Here is a 19,027-nt window from a genome sequence, read left to right as displayed (position 1 = left end):
GAAATGTATAAAACCAAACTTTAACCCAGCCACAGTGAGTCCACTTGCTCAAGGCTTCTTAGCTCCGGGTCATGGTCCTCAAATTTGGCTCAGAGTAAATCTCTTTAAAATTATTTTACAGTTTTTTTTTTTTTTTTTCTGTTGACAGTAGCAATAATAAAATAGTCCACCTCATGGGGATGCTGTGAAGATTAAATGAGATAATTCAATAAGTGCAACAATACACATTCACTTTTTTTTATTATTTTTCTGAGACAGAGCCTTGCTCTGTTGCCCTGGCTAGAGTGCAGTGACATCATCTTAGTTCATTGCAACCTCAAACTCCTGGGCTCATGAGATCCTCCTGCCCCAGCCTCTTTGTAGCTGAGATTATAGGCGTGTGCCACCAAGCCCGGCTAATTTTTCTATTTTTGTAGAGACAGGGTCTTGCTCTCACTGAGCTTGAACTCCTTGGCTCAAGCAGTCCATCCTCCCCAGCCTCCCAGAGTGCTAGGATTACACGGGTGAGCCACTGCACTTGCCCTTCCCACCCCGGTTCGCTTTTATTTTTGTATATGCCCAGCCCTGGAGGAGGCTCTGAGTGGTCTACACAGGAGGTTTGGATGGCTTTAGTTAATACTGGTGAAGTTTATAGGTGAATTTATGGTGATAAAATTACCAATAGTAACAATAGTTTATTAAAACAATCCAAGTTTTAAGACTTGGTGGAAAGAATTATCGCTTTACTTGTTCCCTTCATGTAGGACTAACTGCTAATTTCCGAGATGTTCTAATTTGGATTCAGCATTTCATGGTAAATCAAGTAGGTAGCTGGGAAGTTCTTAGACAACCAGCTTGATTTCAGAACTTTTCCTAAAAAAAAAAAATAAGTAAACATTTTTTTCACCAGTCAGTCCCACATAGAAGCATTGAATCCGAACACCAGCTTCTAGACGAGTCTTTTGAATATTTCAATAAATTGCTGGCGTTTCAGTCTCAGGGCTTGGAGGCTGCTAGCTGCAAAGTTCTAGGAGCAAGAGCTCATGGATAGCGGGGACATCTAGAGGCTGTTGGGAAACTACAGGCAGCTATGATTCCTTAGGAAACAGTTTCATTACGGTGTTACTCAAGTGTGGTCCAAGGACTCTGGGACTGGCGACGCCCAGGAGCTTGTTAGAAATACAGAGTATCAGGCCCCAGACCTACTGAATCAAAGCCTGCACTTTAAGAAGGCCTCTGTGAGGGACAATAGGCACATAACACCTTTATAGAGGTCATCTGAATGGGCCCTAGCTTTACAGTAGACATCTTCCCAACCCTGCTGAAGGCAAGCAATGTTTGAGTAAATAAATAAACCAGGCATGTAAAAACAAAAACTGTGCAAACAAAATAAATGTTTCACAGCTCAGCTATGTGCCAGTGGTTCCCTTTAACACCTATGCCATAGAGCATGTGAAGCATCACAGTGGACTGAGAATGTCCTCTCAAGAGACAGGGGACACCAAGGTTTCCTGATGAAGGCCATCAGAAAGCCCTGAAGGGACAGTTCTGGTGACCAGGTACTGAAAAAGAGGGCAGGCCCAGGAGGCGCTGCAGCTTCTAAGCATACAGCTCTCCCTTTCCAGAGTCAGGGTTCTCTACATACCACTTGTCGAGCCTGGGTCAAGGTCTTCTTCAGAGTAGGTCCTGTCTACCCTCCCTCCCAGTGATCCTTCCCTGCTCCTGAGTCCCACTTAGTGATGTAATTAATGTACCTCATTCCTGAGGCATTTGGGCCTCACAAGCGGTTCTGTCTCCCAGGACTACTATAGGCTCTTTAAGGGAAGAGACAGTCACTGTCATCTCAGTGGCATCCACAGCCTGCAGCACAATGCCCAAACATCTGCAGAAAAAGCAAACATCTCACAAATTGTGATTTGACACCATTCTTCCCTGGGATTTATGCTGGACTTACCTTACAAAACTCCACCTGTGGAAAACTAGTGATGATGACCATTCTTGTCTATTTTACAAAATGAAGGCTGCTAAAAATCAGTTTTATAGGCAAACACACTGGGCGAAACTACCCAGTAACTGACTCCCCTCCCCTTCCCACCCTCGCCACTCCAAGCTGCCTTTTTCGAGCTCAAATACCAGTGTGCTGAGAAGCAGAGGAGCCCTGCGATGTGGCCTGGAGCAGCGTCTGTACGTGCGAGTTGGTGAGCTGCACCAGCCAGCCTCCAGCCTCCCCCATGTGTGCAAGCACAAATATGCTGTAAATAAAACAAAAATCTCAAGAACTCTGCTCAGTTGTCTGGTTGAGGTTTATGATGCTGGATTTCCATTGCAAAAGTTAAAAACCTGGGTGTCCTAAGAATTATAATCAGGGCAACTGGCTTTCTCCTCCTGCCTTTATGGTACTGTGCTGACAAGTTCTTCAGGATTCATAATTCTTTATCTCTGAGAAAGCTGCAAGAATGGAGTTAACCATTAAATACAGAAAAAGCACCTAAGAATGATCCTATGGAAAATTTTGGTACAATTACAACCTGGTATGAGGGAAGTCAAAGGTCACGTCCATCAGATACTGTGAAATAATCCCTGCTGAAATTTAAGTGGGTGCAAAAGATGTAATCTGTCCCTTAACAAAACAGGTGGGAAATTGGTACAGGGAACGCTGGAAATATCCTGAAAGGGGGAAAAAAAGATTAAAAGGAAAAGATGATACAGCAACATTTATTAAAATCTTTATTAATTTTTCAGAATTGAAACCCATAGAACACATTAGAAATTTAGATGCACATCTGTCTTGTTTGGTGTCTTACCAAGCACAGCCTTTATTTGTGCAACAGTTCTGAGACAAAATCCTTGGCAGATCAAAACAGAGGGTTCCTACATCTCCTGTTTCAACAAATAAATTAGTTTCCCAGTAAGTTATTCCCAGTTTCCCCCAACATTTCATATTTGTGAGGAACACCTCAGTTCCTAAAAACCTGTGGCAATATAGTACCCATCCCCTATTTTTTCACCACCCAGAATTGAAGTGAGAAAAACTGGCCTTCCCCTGTAAAATGAGTTTCATGAAGTCAGGTGTACCTGGCTCACGGGTGTGCCCAGCCAGTGCTGGCAGACAGAGTGGCTCAGTAGGTGTCTGCAGAACGAATCATCTTTATGTCGCTTAGGTCCACTCCTAGAGACTGAGAACCTTTTACTAGCTTCAAGTCCCTCAGCAATGTAAGTCAGCGTTCCCCTGTGTCAAAATAAATATATTTTTCTTGCTAGAATACGCATATGGCTACATACATACATATACCTTTACTCATGTTTCCTGAAGCTCAGCTCACAGGATGACTCATAAGACAGCTCACTGCTGCGTGCCGCCTTCCCATCGACACGTGCTCAGCTACCGCACAAGAACATGCAGGTGACCGAGAAGGAAGGCTGAAGGAATATGGTGGATGGGAAGGGCTAGCCGAGGCATTTTTTTAAGAAAGGAAAAGATGAATTTCTTTGGGAGACAATGCTGACTTCAGGTGACAATGAAATTGCCATGTGAAGGATTCATCTTTCCCAAAATAGTATGCAATAGGTGGACCTGAATTCTTCCCTTTCCTTCTTAAATTTCACTTGATATATTAATCCTGAGTGTAAACAGGGAGAAATGTCTTAGTAATACATTATTGGACAATACTCTGAGCAAATCAGATCCTATTAATTTGTTTTGCACAGAAAATTATTTGTACCCCTTCCCTTCCCAAACCCAAAATACAGCCTCATATTAAAGAACAGTTTTAGAAATTTCTACATTCAAACTTTGGAATGAACATTTTTAGAAGTGGGAGGAAGGCAGGAAACGGCAATCAGTTCTGATTTTCCTAGTTTTATAATATAAAAATGTAACCACATCTACCTTTGGATGTTTGGTTGGGACACCTAACTTAGAGCTACCAAAACCCCTCTAATAACTTGATTGTAACAGCCTTAGATTCTAATGAACTATAAAGAGAACAGTGTTATAATACTTTTTAAAAAAGATATCCACCTCTTTTTTCAAACAGAATTTAGTGTTTCTGAATTTTCAGGCTGTAAGCATATGGTTGGTTTTCTCCAAGACTTGCCTAGGCATACTTTTCCTTACATTCTCAGTGCCACACCATGCCACTCTGTTAGCTTAATTCTAACTCTAACTGCTGTGAATCAAAATATCTCTTACGATCATGAGTTTGAAAATAATAGGGAAGAGAATAAAATGACACATTTTCTACAATCACTTTGAAGAAAGGATGAGACAATATTCAAAGCAGCTTTCCTTCCTGTTTTTTTCCTTAGCAGAATCTTCTGCCTTCAACATTATGAATGAAGTTCCCAGTTTGAGAACAATTTTTATTCATTTCAGTGTGGCACACTAAAGACACCATGTGTTTGAAAGAACATGAAGCCATAATTTAGCTCAAATAAGATTTACTAAGGAATGCAGAGCTGATACCCTTCCTCCTGTCTCCTGCCAGCTGCTCTCAGAAGCTTGTGGGTAAGTGCTCACCAAAATCTTAAGGCTCTTCCTGGTAACGTCCTTAATTTCAAGGCTCAGAAGGCTTAAAATCTTTGTTTCCAGTCTTCTGTGTGGCCCAAATCAAAAGATACGTCCAGCCACCAGCAGGGTGTACATTCTCATCTAGGACTGAGCTGCCTTTCCTCACAAGAAAGGCACAAACAGGGTGGCCAGTGTCATCTTGAGAATAGCAATTTGCAATGACCAAATACCTTAAAGGCAGAGGTGGAAATTCATTTCAAGGCAGAAATGAGGATGGCAGAGATCACAGGTGACCTGACTGTTATTCAAGATATTATTTCAGTTTGCTTTGTTAATTTAGAAAGGATTTGCCTGCTTTAAGCAAAAAGAAAAAATATTAGTCTCCATAAGAAACTCATGTTTGGGTTATAAATGTATTTTCTCTAGAAACAGAGACAACTTTTTGGTTAATTTGGACACAACTGTGAGAATGCAGATTTTACTTAGGTACAAAGTCATGTTTGCTTTTTGCATACCTTAAGAACCTAAATACAGGGGAACCTGTTTTTCACTAATTCAACCATCTCCCTGATTCAACCATATCCCCTTCAGCAGAGTATGCTATTTTGGCTTGATGGAACACAAAGTTTTATTGACTTTCTGATTTGACCAGTCCTGGTTAAAAAAAAAAAAAAAAAAGATACAAGAGATTGCAAAGTGTTTCCACAAAATCCATAGGTCTGAAGAAAGGACTGCAAGGTTCAGGTCAAAACACACACTCTAGAACCAATCCCAGCATTCACCTATCCAAATGTCACACCTCTGTTTGTCCTTTGGCATGGGAATTAGGACCAAGTGACTACGATACCCACTGCTGAGGAGGTCAGGTGACTCAGCGGGAACATGTCGGTGCTCTGAAACTTGCAGTCTTTGCTTTAGCTTCTGCTACAGAAAACACCAAAGACATCCAAGGCCACCCTGTTCCCCATCACCAGAACTTGCTGCTGGCCATTTACAATCCATCTCATACCATTTGGATTGATTGTGCTGTTTCTCTATCTTTGTAAAAAGATGTTTCACTTGTTTTGTGTTGAGAATTACAAGTGGGAGAGAGGCATCCTATCTTCCACCAGCACCGTGTCCATCCCAAACTGGTCAGTGCACTGCTTCACGGTGGCCAGGACACTCAGGAGCCGCTGGTCCACGGCATCCAGGTGAGGCTCAGAGAGCACGGGGGAGATGGGGTCATGGGCCATGGCAGATTTTAAGGCGGACCTTAGCACACCATTCTTTAGGTAGTTCAGTCTGTTCCAGGTGGAAACCCGAATGCTGGAAGAAGAAGTTTTAGGACAAGTTACATAAAACCTCTCACTATCAAATGGAGTTTAAAGCCTACTTGGCAGACAAAAGTAAAATATTTTAACTAAAAAAACCATTTGTTTTAGAATTACCTCTACAATATGAGTGTGCCACATTGCCACGTTTTGATATTTTTTCCTGGGTAATTAGTCAGAGATATGTACAAAGATTTACACATGTTCAGTGCAGTGCTATTTATACAGGAAATATGTGAGGCAATCTGAATGTCCAACAATTGGGAAATAATTAATTATGGCTTAGCCATGCAAGGGATATACCATGCAGCCATTCAGAACAGTTTTGAAAACAGTGGCATGGGAAAATGCCCATGCTATAATGCTGAGGGAGAAGGTTGGAGGAAAAATACCTGTTTACTCCAAATCTGTGGGAAAACAAAACATACATACACGACTAGAATGAAGTATGCTACAATGTTAACAGGAGGTATCCTTAGATGTCAATGGGTAATTTTAACTTCCTTTTTTATGTGTTTCTGAATTTTAAAAAATACCTACCACTAATATTAAAAATAGGAAAAAATTATTTTAAGATACTATTTTCCTTAATTATTTCACCAACTGCTATGGTTTGAATGTTTGTCCCCTTTAAAACTCATGTTGAAATTTAATTGCCATTCTAACAGTATTAAGAAGTGGGACCTTTAAGAGGCCATTAGGCCATGAGGGCTCTGCAAGAAGGCCCTTGCCAGGTGTCGGCACCTTGATATTGGACTTCCCAGGCTCCAGAACTGTGAGTCAATTAATTTCAGATTATAAATTACCCAGTCTGTGGTATTCAGTTACAGCAGTGCAAAATGGACAAAGACACCAACTAAAGAGGATCTTTGGTTTATCTCAGAAGAAAAGTTCTTACTCTCTGTGGGTAAAGTGGAAATTACTAGGTATGCAGAAATGTCTGACAGTAAGAAATGTCTGCAACTATTTAAAAGGTAAGGAACAATCTTTGCATAAAGCACGGAAGGGATGAACAAGCACAGATGCAGTAGTTTTTTAAGATTCTGAAATATACTACAAATGCCCAGAGCATTAGAGCTTCCCCTGTGTGACTAAGTTATCACTTACTGCCTCTCAGCTCCAAATTCACTCTTCAATATATGCTCTGCTATAACGGACAAAATTCTTTTAAGCATCTCTCCTCTTAAGCTTTCTTGGTAGAGGGTGCTGGAGGGACAGCTGGAGGGACATTGCAGGAGGAAGGGGGTTTCTGGATGCTTCTGTGGATCAGTATGTGTGGAGGTCATCCGATGGAGCTCTGCCCCAGCCACCTTCCCAGCAGGTGCGGGCCCTTGGTGACCCTGAAGCCTTAGTCTGGCCTGGTGGTAACGTTCCTGAGGCCCTCAACATGGAAACCAGAGCCTCGAAGGACATCTGCCCATGCTGGCACCCCAATTCCCTCTGCCCACAATTGTACCTCACCTGCAGCACCCAGGGTTCCTACCGGGTTCCATCTGCCCCTCTGCACCATGACGCTAGCTGCGCACTGCCGGTGCCCCACCTGCAGTCTGGAGGGTTGCTCTGGCTTGCTCAGCACCTGCAAACCAGCACCCTTCTCTGCTGTCCGGTGGGGGAACTGCGCCTTCTCTACTGAGGTCCAAACTTCAGCCTTGGGGAGAGGATCCCTTTTCCAAGTTTGTCCTTCTTGGGTACTCTCCCTCAGCCCTAGTTTTTTTAATAGTCACTCTTATATCAGAATTTAATAACTCTTTATATTAAATACCCCTGTTTAACACACAATATCTTTCCTATATCCTTACTAGACCAGACTGATAAAATTATTACCACAAAAATATCTCCTTCAAAGACAAATGCACATATTTTGATTATATGTATCACTGCTTTCCAACATTAATGAAGACAATTAAGGGTTGCCTGGGTAAACTGTTACTTTCTGCAGAATTTTGTTGCTATTAAAAAAAGAAAGAAAAGAAAAGAAAAACAGATAGCAGTCTTATGTGATAAGACTCTTTCTGGGAGTTGACTAGTAATAAGTAATGCTCCTGGACTTGCTCTTCTGTGTAGCCATGCAAGGTGGGTCCCAGCTGATCCTTGATGTGCGTGCTTTAAAATTATACCAGGAATCATGATCTGAAAAGGAGCTTTTTGGAGCCCAGTCTTTGTCTCATTTTCTTGACTGCTTTTTCAATTTCTTTGTTCTCTAATGTAGAGTTTTTTAAAAAATCAATTATTAAATACTTATGGAAAAAGTTACTTTTGATCCAGAGAATTTCAAAGTGAGTTTTGCAAACCCCAGGTGGTGTGTGGTAGGTGAGTGAGAGAACTTGAAACCACAATCTAAGCCAGGTGCAGCAACTAGGGATACAGATTTTACTAGAGGATTTTTTTTTTTTGGCAAGGGGCTGGGGTGTGTGTAGGGGATGATTATATTCTGATATTAAACCAAGCATAGATATGTATTACTGAATAGACTACAATTTCTATTCACACAAAATGTGAAATGAGGCCGGGCGCAGTGGCTCACGCCTGTAATCCTAGCACTCTGGGAGGCCGAGGTGGGCGGATCGTTTGAGCTCAGGAGTTCGACACCAGCCTGAGCAAGAGCGAGACCCCATCTCTACTAAAAATAGAAAGAAATGATATGGACAGCTAAAAATATATATAAAAAATATTAGCCGGGCATGGTGGTGCATGCCTGTAGTCCCAGCTACTCGGGAGGCTGAGACAGGAGGATCGCTTGAGCTCAGGAGTTTGAGGTTGCTGTGAGCTAGGCTGATGCCACGGCACTCACTCTAGCCTGGGCAACAGAGTGAGACTCTGTCTCAAAAAAAAAAAAAAAAAAATGTGAAATGAATTCTGAGCTTTGGATTACCTGCCTCCGCCTTCCCCCGGTCCCCCACCACCTCAGGGTCTCCAGGGGTTCTGGGTTGGAAAAGTATGATACGCACTCTTCAGGTACGGAAAGCTTTAAGGCCAAGAAAGCTGATGCGCTGTTACCTGAGCCTGGAAAGGAAGAAGGCAACACAGGCACGTGCACTTGCTGTGCATGACTTACATGCAACACTGATAGAGAGGGGCAAGAATGCTTCTTTCTTCCAGCGAAGGGTTCCCAAAGCTGAAAATTAAATTAAAACTTAGTGAATTAGGTGGAAGCACCAGTTCCCTTCTTAGTATTAAAGTATCAACAAGTTCCATAAGAAGCCCAAATGTGATCCTAGATAATTTCGTGCTCCAGCAGCTCAAATCACTTAAATTGAAAACAAGCAGGGCATGACCAGTTAGACATAGGATCCCTAACAGCCTGTACTGAAGTATTTAACAACAAATACTCATTTATCATAACCCCTTTTCCTGCCAAGATACTGCAAGGTGCTAGAGCATGACTACAGCAAACACGGTATGGAGTTGACCAACCAAAAGGAGCACTTGAAGACCCCTTAGCCTGAAAAGATTTTAAGGCATGGGGAGAGAAATTAAGGCTATTCATATTAGGTTCCCACAAACAAGCAGATGGCCATTACTTGTCAAAAAAAAATTTATACTTGTTCTACTCCAAAATTACCAATATCCTATTCCCTTACAAATAAGTATGTGGACAAATTCAAATTGGAAAAACTGCTCACAGAGGCTGAAGAAACATTGATTCAAAGCAGATGCACAAATGATTTTACCAGTAATTCAGAGTCAGAAAAGGAGAACTGATTCTAGAAAAACCCTCAATCTTTTACTCTTTGCCCAGAAGCTCACCTGAATAGCTGGACAGTCTGGTAGCTGTTAGTATGGTATAGGTACTCCAGTAATATAAAGTAAAGGCAAATGCTATGGTCTAAATGTGTCCCTCCTAAATTCATATGTTGACACCTAATCTCCAATGCAATAGTATTAAGAGATGGGGCCTTTGGGAGATAAATCATGAGAGCAGAGCCCTCATGAATGGGATTAGTGCCCTTATAAAAAAAGCCAGAGGAAGCCTGTTTGCCTCTTCTGCCATGTGAGGACACATAGAAGGCACTGTCTATGAGGAATGGGCCCTAACCAGACACTAAATCTGCTGGCACCTGGATCTTGGACTTTCTAGCCTCTAGAACTATAAGCAATAAATTTCTGTTGTTTATAAATTATCCAGTCTAAGGTATTGTGTCATAGCAGCTCAGCAGACTACAACAGCTACTTTGATATGCATCTCATATCATGTGTATCATGGTACACTTGCTCATTTTTTAAAAAATGATTATTTTTACAAGAATGGATAAAGATTTTCAGGAACATATAATATTAATAGCAGAATGGCCACTACCTGCTTTGCAGTGATGGGTTGGAAGGAGAGGCAGCATTTGCTGACCTTTCACTTTCTGTGGCTGTCACCATCTTTCACGGGGCATGAGGGGCCTAGTGCTCAGTATAAGATGGCAGCCTTGGCCAGGTGCAGTGGCTTACACCTGTAATCCCAGAACTCTGGGAGGCCAAGGTGGGAAGATCACTTGAGGCCAGGAGTTGGAGACCAGCCTGAGCAAACAGCTAGACCCTACCTCTACTAAAAATAGAAAAATTAGCTGGGTGTCATGGTACATGCCTGTAGTCCCAGCTATGGGGGAGGCTGAGGCAAGAGGATCGCTAGAGCCCAGGAGTTTGAGGTTGCAGTGAGCTATGATAACACCTAAGCTATTTGGAGAACACACTCTATTATCATTTTGCACTCTGCATTCCCTATGGTGGCCAGTTTAGTGCCACATGTTTAGTTACATTTGATAAGTGTTCACTAAACAGAATGCTTCCTTGGAGCCCAGAATTGCCCAGGCACTAGGTCACTACTGCTAACACTGGTTGCTGGAAATAAGCTAAGACATGGCTCCTTGGCAAAGAGTGCTTGTACAGCATTTGTTAATGAGGCCACCACCTTTTTTTTTTTTTTTTGAGACAGGGTCTCACTCTGTCACCCTGGGTAGAGTGCAGTGGCGTAATCATAGCTCACAGCAACCTCAAACTCCTGTGTTCAAGCGATCCTCCTGCCCCAGCCTCCTGAGTAGCTGGTACTACAGGTGTGTCCCACAACGCCCAGCTAATTTTTCTATTTTTTAGTAGAGATGGGGTCTCACTCTTGATCAGGCTGGTCTTGAACTCTTGAGCTCAAGCAATCCTCCCATCTGGGATCCCAGTGTGTTAGGATTACAGGAATGAGCCCTGGCCCTCCATGATTTACTAAATGTGTATTTCTCAAAATTCTAAACATCATAGCCAAGAATGAATAATTTAGGTAGTAACAAACTAAAGGCCTTGGTTTACAGTTATCTCTGAAGAGGCTTACAGAGTCTTCAACTCCTTGAAAGAACCACTTTTCCATTTTTTAAAGTCCTGAGATCCCTAAGGGTGGAAGGAAGGATGGGTGCCAACAGCAAAGGCCCCAAATGGAAAAAAGAACACCTTCTATCAATTCTGTGTTGGATGTTTTCCAGATTACCCAAGAAAATTTCCTTCTTTTATAAACAGAAACCTTTTATACACAGTGAGCTAGTGTGCTCACTGACAAGGACAGTCCTGCTGGTCCTACCTTTTGGCATTATCAAGAAGAATGAGCATACTAGCGCCTTCATCATCTTGAAAGCTCTCATAGTGATGGCGGTCAGCATTGCCGATCAGGTAGTCAAAGACAGCTGTGTCAATAATGTCCAAGAGGCGTGGGCCGGAGTCATAAGGGGATGTTTTCTTCACAGCATCACAGTAGCTCTCATCATACTCCCACCTGGAGGTAAGCAGCATCGCCAGGGTTATTGAGTGCCAACACTGTACCTGGCACTGTTAAAACAAAGAGAAGATAGAGTTCCTACCTAGCAGGTTTGCCCTGACCCCATGGTTCTTTTTATTCTTGGACAGAACTACTGGCTCCTATACAAGGTTGGCACCTGGCCAGGCACAGGGGAGAATTAACTAGTGGCTCACAGGAGCATTTACCTGGCCAATTTGCCTTCTCGGTAAGTCCTGCCCCACGGGTGTCGGTGTTTCTGCAGAGGCCACACATCTGGAAGCCAAAGCGTGACAGACCCCTCCATTGTGTCTCCATCAGCACAAGCTGGCTCTGTTTCTCGGCAGTAGTAACACTTCCCATAGAAACAAGTATTGTTTCCTAAAGGACAGAAAGGAGCCAGATATACTTAAGGAAAAAAATGACAACTCCAAATTCTCCTCTAAACAATGTAGAAGAGAGCAGATAAGTAAACAGGTACTGTGAAAACAAAGATCCTGAAATTACTGTATTTCAAACATTTATGTTCTGTATAGGTAATAAAAGCACACAGTATAAAAAAATTCAAAAGGCACAAAAGGATATATACTAAAAAGTAAGTCTCCCTCTCCTGCATCCCTTCCACTAGGTCTCTCTCTCAGGAGTCAACTACCATCACAAGTATCTTTCTGAACTCACTTTAATTAAAGGAAAATAATCTCCTCTTCTTCATCAGGGCTGAGACTTTGGCCAAAGTACTCAGGAAGGGTGGGAAGGGGCATGTACTGGGCCAACTGTGGCCAGAGTTTGGTTATATACGTGGGTAGGGGAATGGGGGGAGGTGAGCAAATAAGTAGATAGAGGACATAACAGGAACCAGGCCTCTCACAGATGGAGAAGTGAGTTAAACATATAGAAAGGGAGAAGGCCAGAATAAATCTTGTGGTGCTGAATTAGAATTAGAGATACTGGTTTGAACTCGTGGTTTCAATACAGATACACAGATACAGTATATACATACATACACTTCTTACCTCAGTCTGTCAAGAGAACCTGGAAACAATGACACCCAGATAGAAATCAGCATACCTAGCATCTATGTATTAGTTTCTAAATACCATTTTAATACTACATTAAAAGGAACCAGGGCTTCTTGAAGAAACAGCTGACTCCAGGGCTGGGGCAGGCAAAGTATTAGACGAGCCTGGACCACAGTGTTATGCCAATTGTAAGGAAGTGCTCAGAGAATGATGGGACAATTCCAAAATGACATAGGAGCTAGTCTGTAGGAGTTTCCACTGGCCAAATCTGGGACAGTTCAAGCATCAACGTAAATAATACTAGTAACAAATTATAACTCTGAGCAAATTAAGTCTGTGAGTTCATAGTGATATAAATAAATAAATGTATATGTAGGGGAAGTTCTACCCTTCAATGGAATGACAACTAATAAGTCTAGATGCAACGATAGAATTAAAAAATCACCATTTAGAAACTGTCATAATTGATTCAGACAAAAATTATCAATAAATCCTAAAACTGGTCAGTGAAAATGTGATAAGGAATGGAATATTTACATAGGCCTAGAGTATCTCCTTACAAAGTACTTAGTAATTACTTATTAGTAAATGCAAAATACTTACTAACTTTACACTGAAGAAACCTTACATCTTAATCAAGTGATAAAAGTCAACGTCACCAGCAATGGGACACATCAATAAATGTGTATCATGTACCTGTTGATATGATGCATAAAAAGCAGCACAATATCACTTCTCTGGTATTCCTGCCAAAATTTCTAAATGAAGAAGAAACATCAGACAAACCCAAATTAAGAGATATTTTATAAAGTAACTGCCCTGCACTCTTTAACAATGTCAACGTCATATAACACAAGGAGAGTGAAGAATTATTAAAAGACTGATAGAGGCTAAAAAGAAAAAAAAAACCACGGAATACAACATGTGATCTGATCCTAGATTGAATCCTGGGTTGACACAGGGTATTACAGAGACAAGTGTCAAAATCCGAATAGGGTATATGGATTGGATGGTGACATTGGGTCAATGTTAATCCCTTGATTTTGATGGTTGAATGTAATTGTGTAGGAGAGTGTCCTGGTAGTTGAGAAATACTCACTGAAGTTTTAAGGAAGCATTCAATGGAATAATGGGACATTCATGTCTGCAATCTATTCTCAGATGGTTCAAAAGTATTAAGAAGTGAGGATTCTGGGGAACTCTGGACTATTTCTGCAACTTTTATGTAAATCTAAAATTATTTCAAAATAGAAAGTTTAGAAAATAAAAAACGTAAAAGGCAAGTAATGTTTACTGCCCTTGCCCCCATGAACTACAGCCATAAAGAAACTAATTTCCTATAAAATTACCTATAAAAACCTCACCTACTCCTTTAATGGCTGTTTATGTTCTCATGTATGGTATGTGTGTTCTCGAGGAGACAAAATAACATTCAAAGTTACTAGCATTTCCAACCTCTGGCATAGTCACAGTCAAAGTTACTAGCATTTCCAACCTCTGGCACAGTAAAATAGAAACTAATCAACTATACTTATACCCACAAAGCTGATTTTATCATTCTGTTTTACCTTAAAAATTTTTCTAGATAAAAAAGATTTGAATGCAGGATATACAACCTTTATAATGTTTATAATTTTAGAAATATAAAATTATAAATTTAACTTGATCGCATCAGAAATATCAGCAGATCTTTTAGAGTGTAACTAGATAAAATTTTAAAGCTCTTAATGAAAAATAAACAAGAACTGTTAAAAAACTCTCAAAGTAAGAGCCAAGAGAGGGACTGTTTTGAAGAGATATCAAAATATATACTAAGGCCCCAACAATTAAAACAATATAGACCAAGTCACGAATAGAGATAATGTCCAATGGAAAGAATACAAAGTCCAGAAATTGAAGCACATACAAATGAAAATTTATTACAGTGGAAAAAAGATGAACTCCTTAATAAGTGCTATTGGGACAATTGATAGCCATCTGGAAAAAAATAAATAGCTGGAGCCATATTTCATTCCACATACCATGATAAATTCCAACTATATCAAAAATTTAAATGTGGAAAAAAAACTATGAAAGTGCTAAAAGGAAATAAGGCAGAATTCTTCCATAACCTCAGAGTGAGTAAGGCTAAATATGATTCAAAATCAGAAAAACAAAAATTTCTATAAGGCAAAAAAATCATAAGCAAAGTAAAAATAAATGAAAAAATTGGGAAGAATATTTACATCTCATATCACAAAGGAGTAGGTATGAGCTCCTATAAATTGATAAGGCCAATGACACAGCAAAAAAGGAGCAAAGGCTATGAAAAGACAGTTAACAGAAAATACAAATGGCTCTTAAATAAAAAGATGCTACATATGAAACAGACAAAAAACAAAAGTTTGATAATACCTTGTTGGAGAACCTGCAGGGAAGAGGCACTCTCATCTATTAATCCTGAGAATATAAACTGGTTAAACATGTATGTAGAATAATGTGGTCATACCTGTCAAAATTTACAATGTACGTGCCCTTTGACCTAGCACTTCCATTTTCAGAAATATTTGCTCATGTGTGAAGTAATTACATACAAGGTAATTCTGGGAAACACTGGTTGTAAAAACAAAATACTGGGACATTTAAGTTCAATAAGGGACTGGTTAGATGAATTATGGTAGATCCATAGAATGGAACACTTTGTAGCTGATAAAACAATAAAAGAATGAAAAAGCTCTTTATATGTGCTATAGAAAGATTTCTAAGATATATTATGTAAAAAGAATAAGATATAGAAGTATGTATAGTGCGCCACATGTATAAAATAGGGTTAAAAATATATATTCATATTTCAAACAAAAAAGACATAAATTAGTAATAGAGGTTACCACTGGGAGGAAGGGAAAGGAAATGGATGGATGGGAGGAAAACTTTTCACTGAATTTCACTGAATTTTGAATTGTGTGAATGTATTACTAATTCAAAAAATGTAAAAAAACAAAACACTGCTTGGTATAGGAAACCTGTTACCTTGGGGATAAAATCCAAACTTTTTGAGTTTGGCAAATAAGACTCTTCATAACTTGAAGGGAGTACGGTGTATGGGTTAAGAGAGTGGGGTCAGGTTACTAGGGTTAAAATGTAGACTACTTTCGTCAGGAGACTGCAAGACTGTGGGCATGTAATTTCATCTCTCCACGCTTCCTCTGTAAAGTGAAGACAGTTACAACACCTCCACATGGGGCTGTGAAAAGTCAACGAGACAGTCTATGGCAATGCTCAGCACAGTGCCTGACACGTTGTCAGAGACCAATCAATGCCAGCTATTTATCATCACTAATAAGGCTCCATCTACCTTTCCAGACTTCAGTATCCCTGCTTTATTGCCATGAGCCTGGAGCTCTGAATCTTTGACTATTTCCTGGATATGTGAAACTTCAAAAACGGGTTTTCTGATCACTATCTCCATGTCTTCCTTGGGTAAACTGTCGATTGTGATAAAAATCTACGTCTCCAGCCCAGACTTCTCTCCTAAACTGTAGACTTTAGCTCCTAAATAACTATTTGACATTTACTTCTGGATGTTCCTGTCAAGGAAACAAAATATCCAAAATTCATTCTCTTCCTCTGCTTTATGTCCCCCAAGGCTCCTTTCCCTACATTCCTAAAACAGTTAACAGCTTTATTAGTCATTTAGAGTTATCTAATCCAGAAACCTGGGAGTCATTCTTAATTTTTCCCCCTCTCTCTCAATTTTCCCTCCCAGCCCAAATGTTCAACAAATTCTTTCCATTCCAATTTTCAATATCTCTTAAATCTTTCTATTCCCTGTCCCTGCTTCCTACCTTTCTTTCTTTTTTTAGAGATAGAGTCTTGCTCTGTAACCCAGGCTAGAGTCCACTGGCACAATCATAGTTCACTGCAGTCTCAAACTCCTGGGCTCAAGTGATCCTCCTGTCTCAGCCTCCTGAGTAGCGGGGACTATAGGCGTGTACCACCACACCTGGCTAATTTTTCATTCTTCATACAAACAGGGTCTTGCTATGTTACCCAGGCTGGTCTTGAACTCCTGGCCTCAAGTGATCCCTCTCCTGCCTTGGCCCCGCAAAGTGCTGGGATTACAGGCATGAGCCACCATGCCTGGCCCCATATCTCTGCTTTGGTTTTGCCTCTTATTACATATGAATGTGATATGCTCTCAGCTCCTGATTCTCCCCTTCCTGATTCATCTTCTACAATGCTATCACAATTAGTTTTATAAATTCAAATCTGATTTTTCCATGTTCAAACTCTTTTAATGGCCTCCAAGTGCCTAGAGAGAAAATCTCCATTCCTCAGCATGATACACAGGCCCTTCAGTGACACTGTCCTGACCAAGTGCCTTGCTCACTTGCCAACCCCACACACACCCTTTCCTTCTGCTAGACTATACAGTCTCCAGAGCCTGTCATGCTCTTCTCTCGCTTCTTGTCACCCTTGTCTGTGCTCTGTCCTCCACCTGGAAGAGGGTTAACTGATATAAGCCGGGTGGGAACAAAATTACATCTTTATTTTCACTAACCTCTATCTTCAAATTAGCATTTCCTCCAATTATGATGACAGGGAACAAAACATGATATTAGTATTACTCATGACTTTGTCATTAAAAGAAATCACAAATTTTTCATATTATATTAGCATTGTTGCAGATATCTCAAAATACCTTTTATATTCATAGTTTGAAATTATCATAGTGACTAGATCTCTGATCTCATTTATCTGTTAATAAAGCGCATGTTACTGAATTACAAATTTGCTTTTTGTAATTTTTTATATCACAATTATACTTCAATATTATTGGTTTCATGTATAAGTCTATGTCTCCAACTCCTGACCTCAAGTAATCCTCCTCCCTTGGCCTCACAGAGTGCTAGGATTACAGGTGTGAGCCACTGCACCCAGCGTAGGTATTTTAATTTATTTAAACATCTTTTTGAGAAAGGATCCAGATGCATCTTCAGACTGCCAAAGGAGTCTATAGTACAAAAAAAGTTAAGAGTCCAAACCTACAATGTTCTTTCCCACTGTTTCTACCTGGGGACTGCTATTATCCCTTTAACACTTGGTTAAAATATCACCTTCACCAATTAACTATTACCCTGGCCCTAACTTCTAGGCTACCTCCCCAGCCCCCAACAGTCCACAGGCCCTTTGTACATGTCTGGGTCCCCTGTTAGACAAAGGTCCTTGAAGGCAGAAAGGTCATTCCGTTCTGTATATTTAGCACTTGGCTCAGAGCCTGTCACACAGAAGTGAAATAAAGTTTTGTTGAATAAATGAATATATATATATATAATATATATATTATATATTATATATATTATATATATATATATAAAAAATATATATATATATATATAAAAGCATATAAGCAGATGAAAGATTTTAGACTCTTAAAACCTGGGTTTGAATCCTAGCTAACAATTAGTAGCTTTGTGACTTTGGGAAAGTCATTTAACCCTTCTAAACCTCCTTTCTCTGGAATGAAATGTGGGTAACATCTCCCCTACTTACTGCACTCTACTGCTAAGAGGATCAAATAAAGTAACAGCGTGAAAGTGCTTTGTCAAGTTGCAAGGGCTACACAGAATTTAGCCATTATTATACTGACTTATTTAGTAATAGCAATACATAAAAAAAAATTGTGTCGAGAGTGAAAAAGCCACACACTGAGAGAAAATATTTGCAAAAGACACACCTGATAAAGGACTGATATCCAAAATATACAAAGAACTCTTAAAACTCAACAAGAAAATAATAACCTAATCTAAAAATGGGCCAAAGACCTGAACTGATAACTCATCAAAAAAAGATACACAGATGGCAAATGAGCACATGAAAATATGCTCTACTTCATATGACATCAGGGAAATGCAAATTAATACAGTGAGCCACCACTATACACCTATTAAAATGACCAAAATCCAGAATATGATACCATCAAATACTGCCGAGGGTGAGGAGAGGAACTCTCATTCATTGCTGGTGGGAATACAGAACAGTACAGCCATTTTGGAAGACAGTTTGCCAGTTTCTTATAAAACTAAAAATACTCCTACCATACAATCCAGCAATCACACTCCTCAGTATGTAGCCCAAAGAGCTGAAAACCTATGTCTATACAAAAACCTGCACTTATATGTTTACTGCAGCTTTATTCACACCAACACTTGGCAGCAACCAAGATGCTCTTTAATAGGTGAATGGATAAATAAACTATGGTACATCCAATGGAATATTATTCAACAATAAAAAGAAATGATCTATCAAGCCATGAAAAGACATGTAGAAACCTTAAATGTATATTACTAAGTTAAAGAAGCCAATCGGAAAAGGCAGTGTACTGTGATTCCATCTATATGACATTCTGAAAAAGGCAAAATGTGGAGACAGTAAAAAGACCAGTGATTGACAGGGGATTAGGGAAAGGAATAGAGAGGGATGAATT

The 19,027-nt window shown here is 40.1% G+C and overlaps 1 protein-coding gene across 2 annotated transcripts in view; it reads right to left on the bottom strand.

Moving 5' to 3' along the window:
- Window positions 1-2,738: 2,738 nt before the first annotated feature.
- The window catches only part of FAM20B (FAM20B glycosaminoglycan xylosylkinase), a 39,631-nt gene continuing 23,342 nt past the window's right edge, over window positions 2,739-19,027 (bottom strand). For both annotated transcript variants that reach the window (XM_069480262.1, XM_069480264.1), the window contains exons 5-8: window positions 11,752-11,923; window positions 11,351-11,542; window positions 8,858-8,917; window positions 2,739-5,797 (exon numbers count right to left, since the gene is read on the bottom strand). In XM_069480262.1, coding sequence (XP_069336363.1) covers window positions 5,566-5,797; window positions 8,858-8,917; window positions 11,351-11,542; window positions 11,752-11,923 — 656 coding nt within the window. In that variant the 3' untranslated portion in view covers window positions 2,739-5,565. The remainder of the gene's footprint in view (window positions 5,798-8,857; window positions 8,918-11,350; window positions 11,543-11,751; window positions 11,924-19,027) is intronic.

This window comes from Eulemur rufifrons, chromosome 8, assembly GCF_041146395.1.
Source record: "Eulemur rufifrons isolate Redbay chromosome 8, OSU_ERuf_1, whole genome shotgun sequence".
Classification (NCBI taxonomy): Eukaryota; Metazoa; Chordata; class Mammalia; order Primates; family Lemuridae; genus Eulemur; species Eulemur rufifrons.
This window is presented reverse-complemented; position numbering and strand designations above follow the sequence as displayed.